Source organism: Melopsittacus undulatus, chromosome 7 (genome assembly GCF_012275295.1).
Source record: "Melopsittacus undulatus isolate bMelUnd1 chromosome 7, bMelUnd1.mat.Z, whole genome shotgun sequence".
In the NCBI taxonomy this organism is placed as follows: domain Eukaryota; kingdom Metazoa; phylum Chordata; class Aves; order Psittaciformes; family Psittaculidae; genus Melopsittacus; species Melopsittacus undulatus.
Genome location: NC_047533.1, coordinates 19,003,495 through 19,028,564, shown reverse-complemented (window position 1 = coordinate 19,028,564; position 25,070 = coordinate 19,003,495). Strand labels below are relative to the sequence as shown.

At 40.1% G+C, this 25,070-nt stretch overlaps 1 protein-coding gene across 2 annotated transcripts in view; it reads left to right on the top strand.

The window, feature by feature from the left end:
- The first annotated feature begins 452 nt into the window (after positions 1-452).
- CCDC149 (coiled-coil domain containing 149) overlaps positions 453-25,070 on the top strand; it is a 54,891-nt gene continuing 30,273 nt past the window's right edge. For both annotated transcript variants that reach the window (XM_034065018.1, XM_034065017.1), the window contains exons 1-4: positions 453-548; positions 10,895-11,056; positions 11,590-11,628; positions 23,100-23,207. In XM_034065018.1, coding sequence (XP_033920909.1) covers positions 477-548; positions 10,895-11,056; positions 11,590-11,628; positions 23,100-23,207 — 381 coding nt within the window. In that variant the 5' untranslated portion in view covers positions 453-476. The remainder of the gene's footprint in view (positions 549-10,894; positions 11,057-11,589; positions 11,629-23,099; positions 23,208-25,070) is intronic.

Below are 25,070 nucleotides of genomic sequence, written 5' to 3'. Positions count from 1 at the left end.
TCCTTGGCTATGCCTGGCTGTTCAGACCCTGGGACTGCAGCAGAGCCCTGCTCTTATTTAGGAAAAGCACCAGAGACAGATGGTCCCTTCTCTGGGCGACGCACCTCGGACACTTATACACAGCCCGAGGCGGTGCCTCTGGCAGCGAGGAGCTGCCCTGCGCTGCCGTGTTGTGACCCACGCTGTCCCTTGAGCACCGGCCCACCTGCCCAGGCACCACGGCCCTGCCCGGCCCTGCTCTGCCAGGGAACGCCGCCGTGCGGAGGCGGCCCGGGCCCCGGCAGAGCCCAGCGGCCAGAGCTGCGACAGACACCGGACGCTGAAGCGCTTCCGCTGGCACCGCTCCGGCAGAGCCGTGCCCAGGACTCCCCTGGGCGGCCCCGGCCGGCCGGCCGGTAAGAGACGGCCGCAGGCCCCGCCTCTCCCCGCCCGCTCCTCGGCAGAAGGCCGGGGCGGGCGCAGCCGGTTGTCGCCGCATGCCGCCGCGGCCCGCTGGAGCCATGGGCTCCCACCGCAGCGAGAGCGACTGGCAGGGGCTGGTGAGCGAGGTGAGGCTGCGGGGTCCCGGCGGCCGCGGGCCGGGGTGCCGTGCCTCCAGCGGCGCGGCCTGGGCACCGGCCCTTTCGGGGCCGCCAGGGGAGAGGCGCGGTCGGGCCCTGCTGCTGACCGGCTCCTTGGGGAAACTCTAGTGGGGCGAGGGGCAGAGCCATCGGGAGGGGACCCCGGACTGGAGCCCACAGGGGTCCCGAGCCCCGCGGCTGGGCCGGCGGCAGGTGGAGCAGGCGGCGCCGTAGCGTTGAGCTGTAGGCTGGCAGGGCTGAAGTGTACAGCCACGTCTGTCTTGCGGCACTGCCCTGCTCACCAACCGCCCTCAGGCTGCCGGGTCCGACCCCGCACGGCGGCAGGTACTGGGGGACAAGTGCCTGCGAACCTCTGGTGTGCATTAACCAGTGTGTGGCTGCCAGAAATCGCCTTTAGGCTCCGAGCCTGCTGTTGGCTGGCAGTCGCCAGGGCCTCTCCTGTGGCGATGGGGTGAGGCCTCTGCCTGGCCCCGGTGCCTGCGGGCCGCAGGGTCCAGCAGCAGCGCGGCCCTGCTGCAGTGGGCAGCGAGGGTGACAGGTCTGTTCCCAAGAGTTCTCTCCTGCGGCATGTGCTTTGTTTTCTTACTGCATCTGAATCAGAAACGAAAGGGGTTTGAGACCCATGGTGTCATTTGTATAATGTGAGAAAAATCCATAATAGCAGTGGCCCCGAGCTTCAATAAGGGGAGGATTTTGAAAATATAAGAGTAGAAAATGATATTATCTACTGTGTCCACATTAAAAGATCAACAGTGTCTGCAGGTACACATTTTCATGTAGGACAAATTACCTAACTCTAACAACTTGAGGTCAGTGTAGTTTAAAGGAGTATCATCAAGTCTGTTTGATAGGCAAACCCATAAAGTTTGAAGTAGGTTGGCATACCAATTTTTACATTGCATTTTATATTGTGTTAAATTGGTGTAAGTATAAAAATAGTATTTTTCTATTTACAGCTAGCCAAACTTCTGTGCAAATGGCATAAGCCTAAATGAACCAGACTGAGTCTACTGTCCTAGAGTATGATGTTCACAGATGAATTCTTCTGGTTTCAGGAGAGCTTTGCCTCTGTTATATTATGTCAGCATGGCTTAATGTCCAGACCTGTCAAAAAGAAGCATGAATTTAGGGTCCTGAACCTGTCACTTGTCTAGGAAGTTTGTACAGACCTAGATCTGTGCTAGAATGGGAGCTTACCTGTGCACACAGTGCTTGCAAACACACAGACCAGTCCACAATAAAATGAAAAGTGTACTTGTAGTAGTATCCTGATTGTGCAGTGTTGCATCTGACATCTCATTTACCAAAGGGAGTTTTATCTTGGGGTGGGGTTGTGTCACATGGCAGAGAAAAGTAAGAAACAGAGACAATTCATGAGGTGTGTTCAAAGGAAACGTCCCTACTCTTGGCTTTAAAAAGTAACCTGGAATTAATTTGGAACTTTTTTACTTTTGATATGATTTAACCTAAAAAGTTAATCCTGAAATTGAGTACTTATTTCTTGTTTAAGGGCTTCTTTATAGTTGTTAAGTTTAATGACTGCACTAAGCTACATTAGTGTAAATAGTTAAGCATACATATAATTCCTATTTTTTTTCCCCAGGAACAATTGAAAGCCTGGTAATTAGCATTTCATTTTTCCTTCCTTTCTCTCTGTTCCCACAGGAGGCTTACAGCCTGTTTTTGTGCGTGAAGTCTGTAGCATGTACTGTAAGTGTATAGGCTTTCCCTTTCTGCCTTCCTCTTCCTTTGACTGTTGTGATTAACTTTGTGTGATTTACCCATTAACTGCAACATCCTAATGGGTCTGTGAGGAAGTGGCTCTAGCTTCTGAAGTAACTTGTGATAAGTTTTTCCAGTTTCCTGTATCCTCAGTTCTGCAGAGCTTCTCCAGGTCTCTTAGCTTCAGTGTCTGCCAAGATAATTAAAGCTTTGCTCAAAACGCATTTTGGACATTTCAAAGTGCTTTCAAAATATAACACAGGCAAGAAAAGACATGGTAGCTCTAAACAAACTCTTACATTGCTGATGCTGGACAGTTAAAACATAGAATGCAGTTCAGAATCTCCAGAAGCTGGTGAGTTCAGATCTGTGGTCATGTTCTTTTTCATTTCCACAAGCTCAGTCCTCAAGTCTGAAATCTAGGAGTAACTGAAGTATTTGCCAAAGCAACTGTAATGTTTTTTAAGTGTGATATTGCAGGTGTTAAGTGGTAGGATGTATTTTTGGTCCATATATATATACACGAACACTTGTACACACAGCTTTATATTTTGGTAGTTCGGCTTTTTTTTTAATTCATTGGATAAAAAGAATGCTTGGGGGGATTTTTGGCACGTTCCAGTCTTTTTCTCTGTTTACTCTTTTTATTTATTTATTTTTTTAATTTCCTTGACTTTGTTCCATTTCAGTGACTTCTGCTGTGTACACTTTCATAGAATCATAGAATAGTTAGGGTTGGAAAGGACCTTAAGATCATCCAGTTCCAACCCCTCTGCCATGGTCAGGGACACCTCACACTAAACCATGTCACCCAAGGCTTCATCCAACCTGGCCTTGAGCACTGCCAGGGATGGAGCATTCACAGCTTCCCTGGGCAACCCATTCCAGTGCCTCACCACCCTAACAGTAAAGAATTTCTTCCTTATATCCAATCTAAACTTTCCCTGTTTAAGTTTTAACCTGTTACTCCTTGTCCTATTGCTGCAGTCCCTGATGAAGAGTCCCTCCCCAGCATCCTTGTAGGCCCCCTTCAGATACTGGAAGGCTGCTGTGAGGTCTCCACCCAGCCTTCTCCAGGCTGAACAGTTCACATTTCTTTCTCTGCTTTAGTTATGCACATCAATGACTTCTTGCATGTTCTTTTGCCTCCATGTTTATGTATTTTTCCACTTATTCTACAGCCACATCCATTTCAGGTCTAGTGTGTACCCAAACTCTGAGCAATCTTTGCAGCACATATACTTGAACATTCTTTAAACCAAATTAATAGGATGATGTAGGAAGGAATACTGGGACAAAGCCTACTTAGCAAATACTGAAGGAGTCCAAAGAATCATTATTTCCATTGAATGCAAAAGAACAAACATCAGGAGTGAGAATCCACATAAATTTTGCCCATTATTCAGCTGAGTTCAAATACTGGTGGTGAATGAATATATAGAAAAGGTACTCTGTTGGGCTACCACATAATTTTTTGCTTGGGTTTTTATCTAAGATTTACCTCCTATAATGACTCATGGTTAGGATATTTGAAAGCCTGTGTAAAGCTGCAGGATGAAGACCTGGTCAATAACTGCTTGTTTGACAGAAATAAAACGGAGCCATAGCAAGAACTTTTTTGATGGCTAGACTGTAGTGAACTGGCTGTTTCCTCCAGAAACAAGTGATCATCATAAATCTCAAAATACGATCCAGATTACAGCCCATTTCTTTGAACAGGCCTTTGAATGGCTCTTATTTACAAAAAAAAAAAAAGAAAAAAGATAAATCCTTGATGGAAACAAAATACCTCTCCCACCTGGAAGAGAATGAAAAGAGGAAAGTGAGACTGTTACTAGTTGGTTTGCTGAGTGCACTGCTAGAAAGCAATCACAGGAAGGTGCTTGTACTGTACTCTTTGCTGAAGAGAATGGAATTCTTGAAAATAACATTAGTTGCCAAAATCTTGGTTGCAGAGTTTTGGCTGATTTTAAATGTTTTAAAATGTCCATATTTCTCAGCTAAGCTGTGATTTACAAACTGATGTGAGTCACAGAATCACAGAATCCCAAGGGTTGGAAGGGACCTCGAAAGATCATCTAGTCCAACCCCCCTGCAAGAGCAGGGTAACCTGGAGTACATCACACAGGAACTTGTCCAGGCGAGCCTTGAATATCTCCAACATAGGAGACTCCACAACCTCCCTGGGCAACCTGTTCCAGTGCTCTGTCACTCTCACAGTAAAGAAGTTCTTCCTGATGTTAATGTGGAACCTCCTATGCTCCAGTTTACACCCATTGTCCCTTGTCCTACCACTGGATATCACTGAAAAAAGCCTAGCTCCATCATCCTGACACCCACCCTTTACATATTTGTAAACACTGATGAGGTCACCCCTCAGTCTCCTCCAAGCTAAAGAGACCCAGCTCCCTCAGCCTCTCCTCATAAGGGAGGTGTTCCACTCCCTTCATCATCTTTGTGGCTCTGCGCTGGACTCTTTCAAGCAATTCCCTGTCCTTGAACTGAGGGGACCAGAATTGGACGCAATATTCCAGATGCAGCCTGGAGTCAACTCCTTTGTGGCTCAGGTTTCCTGTCTTCATAAGGGAAATGAGACATAACTAAATCTCATGAATACTAGTGGAAAGCATGATATGTGAGCTTTGTTTGAGGAGAATGTGATTTCAGTTTTTTCATGAATTCCATGTAATCTGTCTTGGAATAATATGATCTAAGGATGGTGACAGAATCAGTGATGGAGAAAGGAATAAGTGGTAGCATGATCTTAGGCTGGTGCATTGAGTTGAACAATGTTGGGAGATCGTGTGTGGTAGGGGAAAAACACTTCTATATAATCACAGAATGGTTTAAGTTGGAAGGGACCTTAAAGATCATCTACTTCCAATCCTTCTGCCATGGGCAGGGACACCCGCGTCTAGATCAGGTTGCTCAAAGCCCCATCCAGCCTGACCTTGAACACTTCCAGGGATGGGGCAGCCACAGCTTCTCTGGGCAATTGGTTCTAGTGTCTCACTACCTGCATAGTAAGGAATTTTCTCCTGATGTCTAACATAAATCTCTCCTCTGTTACCTTAAAACCATTCCCCCTTGTCTTGTCACTGCATGTCCCTGTCCATATAATCTGCAGGACTACCTCTGTCCTTTCTTTAGAGAGCTCACATTTACAAGTTTAGTCTCCTTTCTGCTGAAGTCAGTGAGTGTGCTTCCATTCACTTCATTGAGAGTTGGCACTAGTCCTAATTTAATACTGCTTGGAGAATGTGCACTTTTGGCGGTGATTTGCACTGGAAGCAAGAAAGTTTTCCTAGGAAACCCGTAAGACTAGAGTGGTTACCCTCGGTCCGTTATGCTAGCTTCTTTCTCTCAGATTTGCCAATTTCTAGAATTAAATCCAGTGTCAAAATGCTTCTTTTTTCTTGTCACCTCCCACACATTAGAACATTTACTGTATGCTATTTACAGCTACTCATACGTGAGTGTGCCTCCTAAAAAAAACTTGAGGAAATTCAGTCTCCATTTAATTTGTCATTCACTAGAGGATATTTCTTTATTATTAACTATGTCTGGTCTTCACCACTGCAGAGGGAAGGATCATTCTTGTACTCTTAAGTTCCCTTGCCTAATAATTGCCAACTTAAAACTTGGAGAAAGGATTTTGGGGAATTATTTATCCACCACTCAACTGCTGAGCAGTAGTTCTAGTTGGAATAGGTGAGTGTTCCAAACGTGAATTCTGAGTGAGAAACCCAACCTGCTTGTAACTGGCAGAGCATGCCTTTCCTATGGGTTGCACAATTTTATGTGGACAAGAGAGAAGAGGAAAAACAAATAGTGAGATTTTCGTGTTTGTAATATCTCTATAACTTTCTGTCATGTTGCCTTTTCAAACAGAGAATGAAATATAATTTACCAGACCTGTATGAGGGGACCTAACAGGCTTTGGAGCCACTAATTTCAGAGCTTTTCTAAATGCAGGCAAATGTCAGTGGCTGTAGGGAAGAACAAAGTAGACTGGATGCTCTAAGGCCCCTACGTGATTGGGTTGGCATTGTAACACCTTTGTCATTTGGAAAAGGATGTGGAAACACTAAAAGAACTGTCACTGCCCTCCAGAGTTCTCAGGAGCTGTGGGAGAGGGGCTGCAGAGATCTACATGCTGGGCTTTCACACAAAGCAAGTGTTTGCTTCTCATGTTTCCATGTTGGACTAAGATACCCACAGGGTGCTGAGAAACAAACACGAATAAATTAATAATGTAATCCAGTGCACAGCATAAAAAAACTGTTAAGGATTGGGCCATATAGCAAAATATTGTTGTTTTGACTAATCAAATGATGGTAATTCCTAAAGGATTAATGAAGATAATGTGGTGTTCTGGGGAGCTGCTTATATCACGTATATCATCAGTGAATGATGCCAGCCTGCTTTGTGCTTCAGAATCAGGAGGTAGCTAGTGAAGCCAATCCCTGGGCAGCAGGAAAAGCAGAACTGATATGGTGGGATAAACCAAAGGACACTGCATTGTCTCAGGCTTTATCAGAGATGAGGACATGAGATGAGATGGCAGGCAAAAGGCCAGTAATTGTGTGCTTCTCTGGGTTTGAGTGCTTGATGCTTTCAGATAAGTTGAAGTTTAATCTGAAGTCAAGGGGAGCAACATTACTGAAACACAGTTGAAAAACACCCTGAATAGTAATGTTGTGATGCATTTTGGGACTCTTCAGTTTGTCATTACCACAACACAGTTGCCTCCAAGAGTACGGTGAGGAGATATTTCATACAACTTCAGATGGTTCAATAGCAGTTGTATCTCTTGTTCAAAAGGTAGTGAGTAGAATTCATGGTCTCTGTGAGAGCATGGTGGATAATAAGTTTCCAGGCCTATGTACAGTGTAGTGGCCCATTGGCATTTGAGAGGACACTAGGTCCTGGAGTGTTGAGAGAACACAGTGGTTCCAAACCACAGTTTGGAAATAGTATCTCTACTTTTACCCTCAGAAAATTAGATATTTTCTTTCTAATTGCTATTAAATACCCAGGAATAGGTCAGTAATTTGTACTAATTTAAGAGAAATTATTTTGGGATAGAAATCCAGTATTTGTTGGTTAAAAAAACCCTCAAATCTAAAACCGTGACTGTCCCAGCTTCATCAGATTATTAGACCATGTCTACAGCGTCATTAATGAGATCTATGCAGATTTGTCACTAAAAATAGCAATGGACAAACAGTAAGAGTTGCATGTAGAGGGTCACCTTGGAGCAGTTACACTCTCCTGTAATGTCAGTCTCTTTTTACTCGGTTTCACTAAAGTAGTCATCTGGCTGTAAAGCAGTTCAGGCAGTAATGTAGAATGTCACATATATTCCTTTAATTATCATGTTCTTCCTTATGGCAATTATAATTTACTTTATTGCAGATAACAGCAAGTTGGTAGAAGTCACTAGACAGATATGGGAAGTTGTACGCTGTAGCTTTCAGATTGAAAGTATAGCAGCTGGTTCTTGTCTAACTTTGTTTTTTAAACTCAAAGATTATTTTGGAATGTCAGTTGAAAGGAAACAAAAGAAAATAGGAATGTTTTTAAAGTAACTCTAGTGCATAGCAGTATTCACTTGCTTGTCTCGCTGATAGACAATACAAGAGACATAGGCTTTCCCTCAGTTGCAGAGGAAGAAATTTCTATGTGAATGCCAGAAGCATCTATTGAATATTTTTTTGTCAGACTATGTGAGTTAATTTTCCTTATTGTGTGCATCGCTCCGAAAAGGCTGTTAAAGTCCTATGTACATTTTGACAGCATATGCATTTTGCTGCACTTATTTGTCCATATATGAGAAATTGTTGGTGGGATTCAAGCAGAATCCATTTCTGGTGAAAGAGTTAGGTCACCTTATGGACATTATTCATGCTTTTATGTATTTATTTATTTTAACATTCAGAAGCATATATATTGAATAAACTCTTTGAGACCTGTCTTTGTAAAATTTAGTTTTCCTTCAAAAATGGTAATGGGAATTGGAAACATAGTTCTGTTGAATAATCAAATTCCACAGAAATGCTGTGGCTTTATTGTTCTTTGTACTCCAAGCCTGTGGAAACAGATTACATTATCACATTTATTTGGGAAAGTCAATATATGCAAAAGGCAAAATGGCTTCAAAAAGTTTTTTAGGTGGTCATTTTTGTAGTAAAATCCAAACAGAACATTGATGAGAAATGCCAAGCCCATTCCTTCTACATGGCACATCATTACTTTATGATTGATCAAATTAAAATGTACGTTAAACAAGGAGATCATTACTCCTTTTCATTTAGACCCTGAACACAACTGTCTGTTTGTGGTTCATTATCCTCAGCCTAACAGATAATGAAAAATTCCCTTGCTCTTGCCTGTGCTGTGGTGAAAGGTGAAGCCTTCTTTTATGCTTTGAGTGTGTCCTTTGCGGAGGGCTGTGATTCATGGCAGAAGCAAGGTTTGTTTAGCACTAAGTTTGCATTTCCTGCTTACCAAATATTATTTTTTATAGTCTTATCCACATGCTCCAGTTGGCTTCCATTTCTCTTGTGTGCTGTTTTGTATACCAGCACTTGTGGCAAGGCTCAGAGCTGGTGGTGTGGGTGTCTGAAGGTGAGATGTTTAGTTTTGCTCCCCTCCATTGTGTACATTGTATAGTCTGTTCTGCTCCATGTAGGTGTTGGCTGGATGGGCCAGCTTCATTCTTCCTGGTGGTTAAAGGAACAGGACAGGCTACTTCGTTCAGGAGTTTGAGCTGTTGTTTTCTGTTGTTGTTTGTAGGCTTTGTAAGTGATTATGAGGTTTCTTTCTACTCCTTTTTATTTGCAATTACTGTATCAGATTGTTAGTATTTAAAAACAATTTTGTGAAGGCAAGATTTAGAATAGGCTAAGACATAAGATGAAACTGGAAAAAGAGGAGAAGTTGTTAGAGGAAAATATTTAACTGTAGGAGAAGGAATTATCAAATTTGAAGCAGTTTATAGTGACACAGTTCTGTGTCACTATAATCGCGTGCTGACAATATTAAAGTTTAGCATCTGATACTGTTCAGTGCTTTATCAAGGGACTTGACATTTGTATAAGGTATCAGTAAGGACATAAGTACATAGGTACAGTTGCCTTTCTTGATGCCAAGGCATCATAATCCAGAAAATTTATGGCAGGATTTCAACTTCAGTATTGCCAGAAATAAAATTAATCCAAGGTGGAAGTGTCCTTTTTGAGAGTTCAAATCCTTCTTGGAATGGCTTTTCTCATTCTCTTCCTGCTTTTTTGCAACTAAGCATTTACCATTTTTGGAAAACGTTGGCTGTACTAATACACCAAACTCGCTTTTCCCTTTCTCATTGACTTGAAATTGCTGTTAACAAAGTCAATTCCAAGCAAGTAGTACATACGGGTAACGATTTTTGTCCCAAAGAGCAGCACTGACTTGAACACTGTGGAAGTGCTGATGCTCTTGCTTTGTGCAAGAGCCTATAATGACAAAGTATTCTTGTCAGAGAATATAATGGAACTATAAATTGTTTTCATGACTGCTGTGATATTTGGTCTCTTGCAGTGCACATTCAGAAAGTATTTAGCTCCATGTCTTATGTGAGTAACATCAGAAATAGAAATATATGCTTTAGCATAAGGGTCAAGTGATGGGTAAGAAGAATCTGCTGATTGAACATCACGTTAAGTGAAAAAAAGTTGTGTGAAACTTCTGATAGGTAGCATTTCAGCCACTGCAGGAAAGGATGATATACATGTTACTCTCTCCTCAGTGCGGAAAGGCAATGAAGCAGGTCAGACTACTGCAGAACAGCTAAGATTTGAAAGTTCAGCTTTGCTTGGTGTGTGAGCCCTATGCATAAGAGGTGGTGACTGCTGGGGACCTCTGCCATCCCTCTCCATTCAGGTTTTTGCAATATTCCTGCATTCTTTTGACTCAACAAGCACAGGCATATAGTATCGCAGCTGAGTAAGTTCTCTTTTACCTGTGCCAGTAGGGTACCACACTGTAACTGTTTCAGACTCAGGGTAAACTTTGATTTTCACTTGCGCTACCCCTTCTTCTGTAACATGGTCCTGTTTCACTGTCCATCTGGGAGGCTGAGCCCGGAGGACATTGCTCATAGCAGGAAGGGAAGGGAGGAGGGAAGTGAGAAGGAGGAAATGCTAGCTGCTAACTAACATCTGGATATTGTGGACACAACTAGGAAAGGGAGTTTGCAAAGGAATCTTTCTTCTAGCAGCCTTCCCAGGACTACAGATCAAATTGTGAAGTTTCATACATTCCTCATGCTTATGAAAATAAAGAGGAGAAACTTGAATTGCTGATTTTTTCTAACTCATGGTTGTTGGATGAGCAATCCTTACAAGTGGATTTCAGTCTTCTGATACAACAGCTTCTGATACAACAAGCCCATGATTGTTACCAATAAGCTGAGATGACCTATGGCAGACTTCGATCTCTTGCAGAGGGGCTTCCATCTTTTTGGACAAATACTTGAGCCTCTCAAATCCACTACTGGCTGGAGCTGAAATAGCTTGTTACAATTACATGGGTTTTTTTCTCTTCTGCAGTATCTGGTGTGCAAAAGGAAGCTCGAAAGCAAAAAGGAGGCATTGCTAATCCTATCCAAAGAGCTGGATACCTGTCAACAAGAAAGAGACCAGTACAAGCTTATGGCCAACCAGTTGCGGGAAAGACATCAGTCTCTGAAAAAGAAGTATCGGGAGCTGATTGTAGGTTTTTCTTTATGAATACTGTATAACTGTGGGGGACGTGGGTTAACCTCACAAAATTGGAAAGAAGGCCATAATGCTGCTGTAAAAATGTGAAAGTACTTGTTTACAGTAGTCCTGCAGTTGTACAGTTGTGATCATGTTATTACTCATTTGTTCCACACTGATGAGGTAGTGCCTGTTACATAAGACACAGAAAGACAGTGCGTGATCTGAGGAAATTAGTTTCAGTCATAATTCTATTTAAAAACTGACTGCAGTTTTATTATTCCACAGCAACTTAATGTACCGTTATGAAAAATAATGCAACATAAATTTGTAATGACCTGCTGTTCTAGAATTATAAACAAATCTTCAGCCTTAGATGTTTTTTGAGTTGAAATTAATACTACTGGTATTAATCAAAATGCAGTATTTTAGAAATAATTGTAAACCTTTTAGTTTAAATACATTCTAAATTTTAATCCAGAAAGTTAACACAGTTGCTGGCTTCAGAAATAAGTTGCCAATAAAATATGTCCATTTATTTGTAGGATGGGGATCCATCCCTTCCGCCTGAGAAGAGGAAACAGGTAGGATTTATTTTTCAGTTGATATTATTTATCTGCTACAGAAGTTCTTGGCAAAAGCGTGAAAATGTTAACTAAGAATTCTGGTGAAGATCAAGCATTTCTGTCTGAAAGCCTCAGTTTTTAAACTGTGGGCTTCTTGTGCTTTTGTTTAAACATGTTTTACTGTGAAATATCTGAACTATCATTAATTTGAATATATGGCTGTTGCTTTTATGTTCACCTGGGACTGAAATTGGTCAGAGTACAGCCACTTGAGATTGCTGTCCTCATTGTTTATCTTCGTATTGAGTCCTAGAATGGGTTCGTGACAGGACTTTTCATACTTAAAAGCAATCTGGGAATGCATTGTCTTCATTCCATAATTGTTAATTTATTGTTGTGAGTACTGTTTTCCATTAGGTACTCCCCCAGGTCAGTTGGGCTCTATGAGTTATAAATGGTAAGAACAATGGTAATTGCATTTTATGCTTTCACTGAAAAACCTTTTTTGCCTGCTCACTTGTGGTTTTTTTTTCCCAGAGATCCAGGTAGTGTCCCCCTGTTGTGGAGTACTGGTTGTCACATCTTAAAATTATTTTCATTTTTAGAGAAAAATGACACCCAAAACACGGTGTGTAAGTAGGGAGATGGGAACAGCCCAAACCAACAAAAATTGTTCCTATAATTGCTAGTCCTGAAAGTCTTTTAGTCATATTTAAAACACGGTTATTGCATTCTCTTACAGATCAGAAGTTTTACTCATCATCCTTTCCCTGGGAGTTTGCATGTAGTTCTTACTATTTTTAACATATTAGGGGCTTAGCATTTTTCTTGTTTTAAACTTAACTTTCAAAGGCAATACAATTACTCCTTCAGGCACTTAAACAAAGAGCTGCCAAGAAGTCAGTGGCTCAGTGTAGAATCATTTAACTTCCTCATTATTTAGCATAATTTATTTGAAAGCCTGTTATTTCAACAACCAATAAAAATTTATGACCAGATACAAGTTTATGCATTCTGACTAATAAAAGTGGAGCTGTATACAATTAAAATGAAAAAAAAAAACAACCCAACAATTGCAGTACATGGTTCATTACAGAAATAAGTAGGAAGGTAGATTTTTAATCCTATGGATGTTGCTCTAATTCATCTTCTGTCCTTCAAACAAATAAATCTGAAACTTGTTTCTATAATAATAGCAAAATTTAGTCTAAATTCAGCAGCTGTGGTTATATTAAGTTTTGGCAAATCTTACCATGGTAAGTGAGGCATCCCTGTCCATGGCAGGGGGGTTGGAACTAGATGATCTTAAGGTCCTTTCCAAACCTAACCATTCTATGATACTATGATAAGTACTGGTAAGCCCATTTAATGATCTAACTGAGAGGGAGGATTTTTGGCTTAGATTTATTTTTTGCTTTTTTTCCCTGAGGAAGTTATGTATTCATGCTAGGTAACAGTGAAAGAAGGAAAATCTTGTTCTCAAATGGGGTCATTTACGGGTCTCCCTCAAGGACAATATATACTTTAGGCTGTTATTGCACTTCTTGAGTTTTCATTTTCCTGAGAAGTGTGTCTGCAGCATCAAGGTGGATAATCTGGCATAGTTAGGGCAACCTTTCTGTAGAAGAGTATAGTTTTGCTTTGAGAAATGCATCAAAGAATAATGAAATCAAGTTACTAATGTTTTTCCATTATTACTGTATGTAGGTTTCTTAGCATTTTATCACCTAGGAAAGAGTGAAGTTGTCTGTGCTCCTCTGCATTTTTTTTCCATTTCCTTTTTGCCCAGAAGCCTTGTTGCCTGCTGGGAGAAATTTCTGACCTCAGTCACTTCATAAAAAGAGTGACTGTAATCCTATAGTGAATTGTGTGTGACAGAAAAAGGACTTGCTGTTTTCACAGTCAGAAATGAGCTGAAAACATGGTGAACAATTTGCTATCTGTTAAGTTTCTTTACCAGAACTGAGAAATTATTGTTGAAATTGTAATCTAGAACCTTAGAGGTAATAGGTGGGTTTGAATTACTTTCTTCTGCTTTATGTCTTCATTTTTACCTGCATAATTATCAATTATGCTTTGTGACTTCTTAAAAGATCTTGTTTGCCACACTGTATCTTCTCTCCCTGTTTTGCAACAGAGAATTTTCATATCCTGTATCTGCAAGCAGTTAACTCAGAACCTGTTTTTGCAAAATGGATGTTACTTACAAGTATCTCAACATGCAGTGTTCTGCAGTGTTATCCCTCTCAAAGCTGTGGGCGCAGTGGTACCCATTTCTGACATAATGCATTTGGACTCAATGATCTTGAAGGTCTTTTCCAACCTAAGCAATTCTGTGATGATTCTATCCAAAGATTGCTCCATGTGTATCACCATCTGCCAACTGACTAGAACAGGAAATGAGAAACTGTGCTACTGAAATCTCTTTTCCTGCAGTAGGTGTTTTACCATTGGTGGTGTTACCACAGCCTGTGAGCTGGTGCTTTCCTGGCCCCTCTTACCAAACATTGACAATTAAATGCTGCAGTTGAAGGTAGTTTTAGAATGTGTTGTGGGGTCAGGTATAGGGTAATTTTTGGATAGGTGATGGAGGGGTGAAATGTTTCAGGAGGATGGGAATAATTAAGAGTTGGTTTTGATGTTAAAATTCACTGGGAGTGGTAAACAGACACTCCCCTTTCTGAGTTGCTCTGTCTACGAAGCCTCTGTTGTGCATCCTATATAAACAGACATTTTACTGTTCTGCAGTGGTATGCATTTATATGCATTTGCTGTGATACAGAATATTTTAATGACATTGGTAGACAGATAGTGGATATCTGTTGGACAGCGTTGATATGCTGGGAAACTTAAAGAAAATCATAGGTGGGATTTCTAGCTTGATTTATACTATTATTTTCATCTACATTGCTTAAATTTTCAGTGTATCTTCAGTTTGGGAGAAGCTTTATTGTTGAAATAACAGACTGATAAATCCTTTGACCTTCTGTATGAAATGGGAGTTCTTTTAATACAAATGAGATATTTTGAATAAACAAAAGTGAAGTAAAATGCATGCTTAGGAAAATGACCACGCTGGGCCACAGTCATCAATATGTTTTGCTTAATTTTATCTCAGTGAGACCATTCAGTTGAAGGTAATGGGTTTGCAAGGGGGCTGACTGTCAAAAATAAAGCCACAATGCATATGTTAACTGGTGAAGGCTTATATTTGTATTTCAAATGTATGAGGAATTAAACTAAATGGAACTAAACATCACAAGATCGCAGAATGGTTGACGTGGAAGGCAGCTGTTGAGATCAACTCATCCAGTCCTTCTATCCAGACTGAGCTACCTAGAGCAGGTTGCCCAGGACCATTTCCAGTCAGGTGTTGAGTATCTGCAAGGATGGAGACCTCCACAGCCTCTCTGGGCAACCTGTTCCAGCATTTGACCACTCTCACAGTAGAAAAGGGGGAGGGGATGGTTTTCAGATACCTGAAGAATTGGGGTAGCTAAAGTCCTTCATGAGGACTAGGGCCTGTGAACATGGACCTTCTTCCAGCTGTATGAAGAGAGCCTTACCTACTACTTCTTCCTGGTCAGGAGATCTATAGCAGATAACCAGTATGACAGCATGTATGTTGGTCTGCCCAGTAATATTGACCCAGAAACTTTCAGTTGACTCCTGATCTGTTCCAAGGCAGGGCTTCATGCATTCCAGCTACTCTTTCACACAAAGGGCAACACCCCTCCTCTCCTTCCTGCTGTCCTTCCTAAAAAACCTTTGTCCCTCCATCACAGCACTCCAGCTGTGTAAGCTATCCCATAGTTTCTGCATGATCCCAATGATACTGTAACCCTGTAACTGCATCAATCTTCAAACTCCTGTTTGTTCCTCATGCTGCATGTGTTAGAAGAGAGGCCTGTGTGGGGCATCCAAGTGTGCTGGTTGCACAGTAGAAGCTTGAGAGCTTTCCCTACAGTGCTGTTCTACAGGCACTTCTTTCTTTACATACCTGTGCTGAGAGGAATTGCACTTCAGCTCAGTTGCTTTGTGAATTGCTATGTTGCTTCTCTTCCCATCATCCCAGGCTCTTGGCTTGCCTACTCTATCCCACGCCTCCTGTTCCCTCCTCCTTATTTTGTGATATAAAGCTCTCCTTATGAAGTTGGCTGGCCTATTGGCAAATATATGTTAACCTCATGTAGTCAAATGGATCTTGTATCTTCCAAGCAGCTGTTGAGCCTTAGATAGGGTCCCATGGTCATAGAACCCTCTTTGAGGGTCTTAATACTGAGCCTTATAACATAATGATGATATAGTCCTAGGTGTCCCTGCCCTTGGCAGGGGGGTTGGAACTAGATTATCTTAAGGTCCTTTCCAACCCTAACTATTCTATGATTCTATGATTCTGTAGACCACAGCTTGATATCTACTCTTTTAACCAGGCAAAATGTCTTATCAGAAAACTCGTGTTCTTCTTTCCTGAAGACTGTGGTCCTTAGCTGTTACAGTTCTCTGTAGGTGTCCCAAAGTGCTTCATTCAGATGAAGACTCTGACTGCTTCAGTGGTCATTGGCATCACATGGGCATGTTACACACTTAACTGAGATGCTGGTTAGAGAGCTTGACTACTTCTAGTAAGTTCATGAATGTGGCATTTGGGGCAAGCAAAACATCAGAAGGACCAGAGGTTCCAGGCAGAATATTGTGACATACCGCAAATGAACACATTTTGATCCTTTCACTTACACTTTGAGCATGTAGCTTACTGTACTCGACTATCACAACTCACTTGCAAAACAAACTCCAGGGATTACCTTATGACTGGTTTTGACAGCATCAGAAAAAATTACTAGTGTATTTCTTGTTAATTAATGAATTCGGGAAGTTTTGCTAGTCTTGTGCTGAGGCACAAAAGCTGCATTCAGAGTCCTATGAGATAAAATCTGCAGATAAAATACACTACAGGGTAAGCAATCATTTTGTGTTTATCTCACAAGAGTGCTGTGAAGATTAATGTGATTTCCTTCTCTCTTCAGAGGGTTTGAAGATGAAAAATATTATGCATGTGCCAAACTTAGACCTATGTGCTTTGCTCTGGTTTGTAGGTGCATGTGTTTGACTCCCATAATATGAGGTAGCAGGTGGAAAACAGTGACATCATTTGCTCTTTGAGCACATCAGAGAGCAATATTCTCATGGACTTCAAGCTATGCGTGCTCTGAGAGCATAGCTGGTAGAGGAACGGGTTGCTGCACTGAAATTGGCTGTTCCATTGGTAGGAGCAGGTAGCAGTGCAGAACTTCTTAGCCACTAGGAGTCATACTTTGAGAAGTGACACTTGTTTCTTCAGCACATAGGTTCTGCAGTAGACATGAGGTTAGAAGAGCAGAAATGCTGATTCTACTAGATGTGATAGTCCCTCTTTAAATTCGGAGTTCTGTTCAGACCTGATGTGTACAACCTCTTCTGTGCTTGCTGTGTCTTACCTTAATAGAATAGCAACACTTGTTCACACCCCTTCACCTAAACACTGTTGAAAAATAGTCACAACACTCTAAATGTCTAAGGGATTTTGGTTGGTTTTGTGCATTATCTCAAATTTTTAAGTTGTCCTTAGGATCTCTAAGCAGCTAAAATATTTCTGATAAAACAAGCTAATGATAGTCTTTTCTTCGATTGTAGTATAGTGGTCTTTGTATAAGTACAAATAAATAGTTTCTCTTTGCCTACGTTCTTCTGCTGTCAACAAAAACTTGATGCCTATAGGAAGTATGGGGGTACTTAAGTACCTTACTGAACATTCACAGGGAAGGAATTTCTGCCAAGTAATTCTTCTCATGATACGGGTAGTTCATACTGATACCCTCGGTAGCTGCTTATAATGTATGTTAACAAGTTGCTTTGCAAAATCTGGCCTCATAAAGAAGTCTGTAGTTGATGTTAACCTTATTTTGTTTGTCAGCCTTTGGCAAATGCCGTAGGTCCAGCTGGGAGATGTTTGGTCCCGTAAAACACTACTAATCTAACACACAGAAGACACATTGAAAGGGGGGGAAAAGTACCCATTTTATATGTCTACTTCTAGAATGGCTTTTTGGTTCTATTAATCAGCTCTATAAAAATTCTGATTGCTGAGTGTCTTGGAGGTACATGAGTGCAAGCGAATCCGTCTTGTTTTGCAGAGCCTTGTCAGGTTTTGGCTGGTGTACTTCTGTGAAGGGATTCTTGCCTGGTTCTCAGCATGGCAGATACTCGGAGGAGAGGATTTTCCTCTTCCTCTAATGTTTTATGTCAAGTGACTGCTTGGCAAGGCTTTGATTTTTGCTGTTGTTTTTCTGTGGGGAGATATGACCCAGCTTAAGTGTATTTTGTTTAGTATGCCCAGGACCTGTAATTACAGAAGTATTCTCCACATGGTTCTTCAACTAAAAGAGAAAAATATAATGATTTTTGCTTTTTATCATAAGGAAGCTATTGTTGGAGGAGGTTGTCAGTTCTTGCACCTTGAAGTAAACAGTGGTAGTTGGTAAGCAAACAGGTTTTTCCATATTAATTCAGCCATTGCAATCATATGAATGCATTGGAGGAGAAACTGCAATTAAATTTGCTATCAGTCACACCCATCAAGTGTGCTTAATGCTTCATCCAACTTTTTTTCTGTCAGCCCTATAGTTCCGTGTTCTTTGTTTGAAGGTGTGACTGAAAGAAACTTAAATAAATGACTGTAAACTGCAGTATAGAAATGCTCGTTTGTATTTAAAAATATTTTTAAACTGGAAAGGTATGTTGGAAGTTTCCTTCTCTTACTCTGTCACCAAATTACTTTTTCAGGCAGTATCTAAAGGCAGAAAGTCCTGTTTTTTTAACTTTTTTTTTATTTAATGTCAGATAAGATTTATGTGCAAGAGAATTGAGAGCTATATTAAAGTCTGTGTTACTATCCATCATTTTTAAAGTGGTGTGAAGAAAAATAACACTGTGTATGTGTAGCTAGATTTGCAAAATTGTTAAAGGAGCCAAATTCAAGTGTAGTGCATAATGTCAGGAATGACTGTTTGGAGTTACTTTTTATTTTCCCTGTCTTCTTGGGTCATTGGTCAGTAGTGAGCAAAGAACTGTTGCTGTCTGACAGGTGTTCACTGGCTAATGCTAATAAATGCTTATAGGTATTTTCATCAGTAGTTTCAGATGCTCATCTGTAGCTGAAAGTAAAGTTCTCTTTCACCTTCTATCCCAAACACATTCTTGCAGATGTCTAAGTAGAAGACTAACTAGACTAACTAAGTGAAAAAGGGTGAGGTCTATGCTTCCATCCCACTGAGTCTTTCACTTTCTGGTCTATTCTGATTTATGGTGTTCTTTTCTCCCTTATTCAATAAAGGCAGGCCCTTCCCACTTGGCACCCTCACATCAATCTTTTTCTTCTTTCTTCTCAGCTTCTGGTGGGATCATTGGCTTAAGGTTGTGCTTGATTTTGGTCAGAGGAAAAAACAATATGGGTGCTGTTTCTTAAGTGTAGTACTGCAACAAAGGTTTGGACTGTGCCAAGTCATACTTCACTGAGAGGGTGGTTGGTCACTGGGACAGGCTCCCCAGGAAAATAGTCATGGCACCAGGCCTGTCAGAGTTCAAGAAGTGTCTATAGGCAACCCTCCTAGTCATATGGTTTAGTTTTAGCTGGTCATGCAGGAGGCAGACCTCCCTGCTCCTTATGGGTCCTTTGCAACATGAGATATTCTGTGATTCTATGATACATGCAAGTTTCCATGACGGATGTGAAAAAAATAGCTTTTAATGCTGCAGATGCTCAAGAATATCTGTTGGAAATTGAACATTGCCAGAGGTGGACAGAGCTCTAGAAAGGCTGTGATACCAGGCAGTTAATCAGACTACAGTGAAGCACTGTTACTTAGTATTACAAACAGTTGCATTGAGAGAGGGTAGGAGAAACAGTTTCCACTGCTGTGGGTTGTTGCAGAGGCAAAATAAAGCAGCAGAAATGTATAGACCTCTGAGTCTTCCCCTCCCACTACCCACGGCTCAGAAATCTGACTACTACTAATCTAACTACTTTGGAGTTAGTTTTGAATACTGTGAGCGAAAGAAGTAAAGTCTGTGACAGTTACAGGAGTCTTTTTAAGGCTTCAACTAGAATCAAAAGAAACTGTTGAAGTAAGAGTCTAGAGAAGATGAATTTGGCTGATCTGCAGACAGTTGGTCTCTGTTGCACAGGTAAATGATACAGGCTTTATTGTCAGCTGAAATAACTTCTCTTGAATTGCTAAGTGAATTCTGTGTTTGTTCTATGAATATTGAAAAGAAGTTGCCAGGTGGAAAAATGAATTGCCATTCTCCTTACATAGATTGGTCCCCTCTCCTCAAAAAAATACATGCTTACAGATTCACGAAGCCAGTCCTCCATTGTTAGTTTTATCATCTTTCAGCCATATGGTATGTTTTCTTAGATATGCCAAAGAAATTGTACCAAGTCCAGGTGTCTGTCGTTCACCATATCTTCTTGGCTGGTTCCCTTTAAGCCCACTAGAGCACTTTTGAAAATCCAGTATTTCTCCTATCCATATTCAAACAAGGGCTTTAATGAGGTCTTGCCAAAACCTTTAAAACTTGGAACAATCTAAATTATATGTTTTATGGAACCTCTAAACCAGGGAAATGAATAATTACTGGAGACTACTTCTGTGACATAGCTTGGTTGTTTTAGTTTAACAGGAGTATAATGGAAGCTTTGCATTAAGGAGTTATTCTGTTCTTAGCTCATTGTAATGCTCTTAGAATGCTTAAACGAGGCTGTTGTTTTTTGTTTTTTTTTTTTTTTTTAATCTAAAATTCTTCATTTCAGGTTTCCTCCAAAATCCGTATCTCAAGTATAAAGGTTTTTGTCACATCAAGTCATTTATATGACTGACAAAATTCAGCATAGAATTGCAATCCCAGAGAAATGGTTTTAAAGGAAATAAATCTGAGCAAGAAGATTTAGTATAGGCATGGTAATGCCTTTTTTTGCAGTTGCTGAGAACTGGGTTAGACTACAGACTGCTAGAGTCCTGGTGGTATGGCTGTAAACACTGATTAGTGAGTTTGAGTTCTTCCCAGGTGTTGAAAATACACGTGCTATTGCATTAAGAGTTGTTCAAATTAAAGGGACTTTATAAGTTGAATTGTTTCAGAAAGGTTTGTGCAAATCATGTTCCTTTTTACTGAGTTTCTTTACTGAAAGTCACCTCCTTTTTTTAACAAAAAGGCATCTGATGAATAGCCACAGATACTTCAGTTTAAATACAATTTCCTGCAAACAGGTTGTTTTCTTTCTTTTAAACAGACATTAAGAAGTACCTCTCAAAACCGTTGATTGACTGTATTCTGAAATTCCTTGATTGATGCAGTATATGAATATTACACTTTTGTTGAACATGTACTAAAAATGAACTCAGTCCACCAAAGCACACTTGAAGAACCTTTTACACTCCTTGAATGGTTGCTGTCTTGAAAACAAAACTAGAGGCAGCTTAATTTTGGCCCTATAATTGGCTGTTTACATTTTTTATTATTACACTGTTTTCCCAAATTATTTATTTGTTGTCTTTAGGTTTATCAGTAGCTTAAAAATACTTTAATCTTTTCCAAAACTGTGGGAAGCTTACCTTCGTCTCTTCTTGGTTCCTTCCAACCCTTGGGATTCTGTGATTCTGTTGTGGAGTCTCCTACGTTGGAGATATTCAGGGTCTGCCTGGACAAGTTCCTGTGTGATGTACTCTAGGCTACCCTGCTCTTGCAGGGGGGTTGGACTAGATGGTCTTTCGAGGTCCCTTCCAGCCCTTGGGATTCTGTGATTCTGAACCTTTGAGCTCAAAGCACCAGAAGTACAGAAGCTGTAGCAGTGAATTAGGCTTGTTGTTCATCAGATAGGATTACAGTTTCTCAAATTATTTTTCCTGTTTAAAGTTTGAAGTGATTGTTGTTTTAGACCGGTGGGAATTTGAAGCCAATGTCATCATATAGTAGCATACCAAAGTTCCAGTTGATGATAGTCTAATAGTTTAGTAGTCTCATCTTGCAAATGCCCAGATACACGCATTGATATATGCATGTTAATATTCATGTTAATATATTCATGTTAATGGTTCTCTTAATTATAAAACAGGACATGTTGAAATAGCAGCTGTTAGTAAATAAGGGGAAAATTGCAGGAATGGCTATTAGGTGCCTCATTTTAAATGTAAACCTCACAAAAACATCCTATGAGACTGTCAAGTGGTACTGAGAATGGGTATAAGAGCAGGACTGAAAAAGGAAGAGAGAGATCAAAATAGAGAAATGGGGCAGTTGAAAGAGAAGCACAGCAAGCAGGGAATCTAAAACTGAACCTAAAATATCAAGAGAGGGCTAGGAACAATCAGTTGATGCATTGGCCTCAAACCCAGGGAGTACATAGCTTAGAAATATTCACTTGTGGGGCTTTACAAAGTCATGCTTAGAAGATCTGAAAATTCTTTTTTCATTTCTTTTTATACTCTTCAGATTTATGGCAATGGATGACACACGTAGCTGTCCATAGGCAATGTCTTGAAAGGCTGCACATTAGCCACTGTGATTATCTCCCTGAAGAGATATCAGTGGTAGGCTCTTCCTGTGCTGGGTCAATGTTTGTGTATTCGTGAGATATTTTTAGGATAAAATACAATCAATTTATCTGTAGTATTTACTGTGATATTTTCAGATATCATAGATAGGAAAGGAAGAGATTGCATTTGTTTCTTTTTTTTTGTTAGTGATCAAACTGTTGGAATTTAATTGTAAAATTATAGTCTAGACCGCTTGCCATCCTAACTCAGTAGGTTAATGTGTATGGTAACTTTTGACTTGGATTATTTGGGGGGGGGATTTGTTTATTAATCTCTAGCTTTCACCTTTATTTCTCTGGATATCTACATAGTAGCTAACATCACATTTGAAGCTTTGTGCTACTAGATATCTATGGTACAGCACCATATAGGGGTAGGGACTCTGGCTGGCATCCTCTTTACTGGCTGGGAATCTGCTCTAAGCACTGTAAGGGAGCTTAATTATATAATAATTATTTCTCAGATGTGGCTTTTGTCTAATTATATGCAAGTTTAAAACTGTTATTTTGGCAACTTTGTATAAGTGCTATCAAAGTACTCCATATTTTGCTTTTCCCACCAGCTAAGACACCAAGATACCAGAACTAGCATGGATGTTTCCCCTTTGTCTTGTTTGGGGTTTGTGTGATGTTCTGGGAGTGTGCATGCACACATGCTGTATGTCTTTCCTACTATTAAAGGAACCCTGGTGACTTTTGTTGTTATTTCTCTAATGAAGCATGAAGTCTGGGTACCAACAACAATAAAAATAAAGATTGTTGGCAGATAAGAAGTAAGCCTAGGGTTTCTTTTCAATCACCACTTACATTTCTCACCATAGGCACTAACTTCTGACTGATATTTACTCTTTTCTAGGCAAATCTTGCTCAACTACTGAGTGAGGCTCAAGATCGAAACAAACATCTTGGAGAAGAGATTAGAGAACTTCAGCAGAGACTGGGAGAAGTACAAGGGGACAATAAGGTATTATAACTTTTGTCATCAGTAATGGCATGGAATGTGCAAACTGGGTTGGAGTTTTGTAACTATTTCTTAGGAAAACAAAGGAAACAATGGGTAACAGAACTTCTAGATACTTTGATTACAGTAAATGCTCAAAACAGTAGAACACAAGCTTGTACAGGATACAAGTAAGTGCAGTTTATTATTTTTGTATGCTGCTTTTGCTCCATTGTCTTTAACTATGTATTTTGTACCTAGCTTTCTTTTAATGCTCTTAGACGTTCTTTCTCTTTTTAATACAATTTATTAGTGTTATTTCCTCTTACAGTACAGATAAACATGCTGTCTTCATCATGCAATAATTATTTTTTCTTCAGTGAAAATGCAAGATTTTAGTAGATTGTAAAACCAGGGGAGGCATAATTCTTCCCTTCAGAAATATGGAGGGTTTGATCTCATATACAGTGAGCTTTGTATTAAGCCCTTATCCTATTACCCTTACATAACCAATATATTTTATTGCTAAATTTAGCGAGTTATATGGAACATTGCTCAAAATCTGCCATTTGGTATTAATCAAACTCCTGTTGTCTCTGTTAATTGAAATATTTAAACTCAAGCCAAATGTGTGTAACATTCACAGCTGGAGCTGTATGCAAAAGTACATTCAGAGATCAAACTAGTGAGAGATTGAATTTGAGAGTCAAGGTGGTTAACGAAGTAAAAAATGAAACAAATAATGAATGATAACTTTCCTCCCTCAACTACAGTTTAAAGATTCTGGATTTAAAAATGTGAATAAAAATTATGCAGCTTTTAATTATTCAGATGTTTGGTTTGGTTTGAGTTTTTTTTTCTTTTTTTTTCCATTTAAGTAAATTTTATTTTATTTATTTTATTTTAAACTCAAGTATATCGTGGTAATGAAATTTTATTCATTATGTATCACAAAAGACTACCTTGAAGGTGTGTAGGGACCTGGGAAACGGTCAAGGAAGACCTGAATTTGTAGCATGCACAGCATTCACTGTCACTTGCTCAAGTCTTCAAAGACCAGCTTTCTCAGTGTTTCTTTTCATTTGCATGTTATTGTTTGAACTATATTACAGTGTAGAAGACAGTGCCTTGCAGTTCTTCTATATCAATATTGTGCCATACAGCCTTTCCCAAGCCAGTCCTGAACAGATAACAGATAACACAGATAACTGTGTTCCAGTAAAAATGGAACACAAACGTAGTAAAACTATGGCATATTTAAATATCAAGGTTATATACCTATTCCAACTGCTTATAACAGTACAATCTAGATGACAGAGCCTACTTTTCTGTGCTTGAACTGGCTTTGTTTAGATTTGCCTCTGCGGGTTCACTTGATATTAGCTGGTCATCTTTGTAACATCTGTATTCTCAGCATGAATTTAAATTCATAATCCTCACAATAAATGGAAAAATACAAAAAGAGGTATTCTGCCCACCATGCCTCTTTCCCAAAGGTGCAGAATAGTGCATCACTAAATAAAGAGGGGGAGGAAAGGACTGCATCAGACAGGGATTATTTTAGACTAGGATTTTCATTTTTGGAACACATTCTTCGCTTTCCTAGTAAATGAGAAATAGAGCTTATTTTAGTCAGGTTGCTGGGTTTTGAAGTGCCTAAAAAAGCTTTGCTATCTCTCTGAGGGATTTAACACGCTCCTCCTGTGTCAGATTTTGCTCCCTCCTAGCTTCCGTGATAAAATTCTAGGCTTGCTCCTGAAGCCATTCTGTTCTGCTCATCAGTTCTCCTGTACTGGCAGCTGGGTTACTTCAGGCACTGGAGTCCAGATAATGCATGGTATATACAAAAACAAAGAACTATAATAATTTGCTTGTTCTTACATTTTC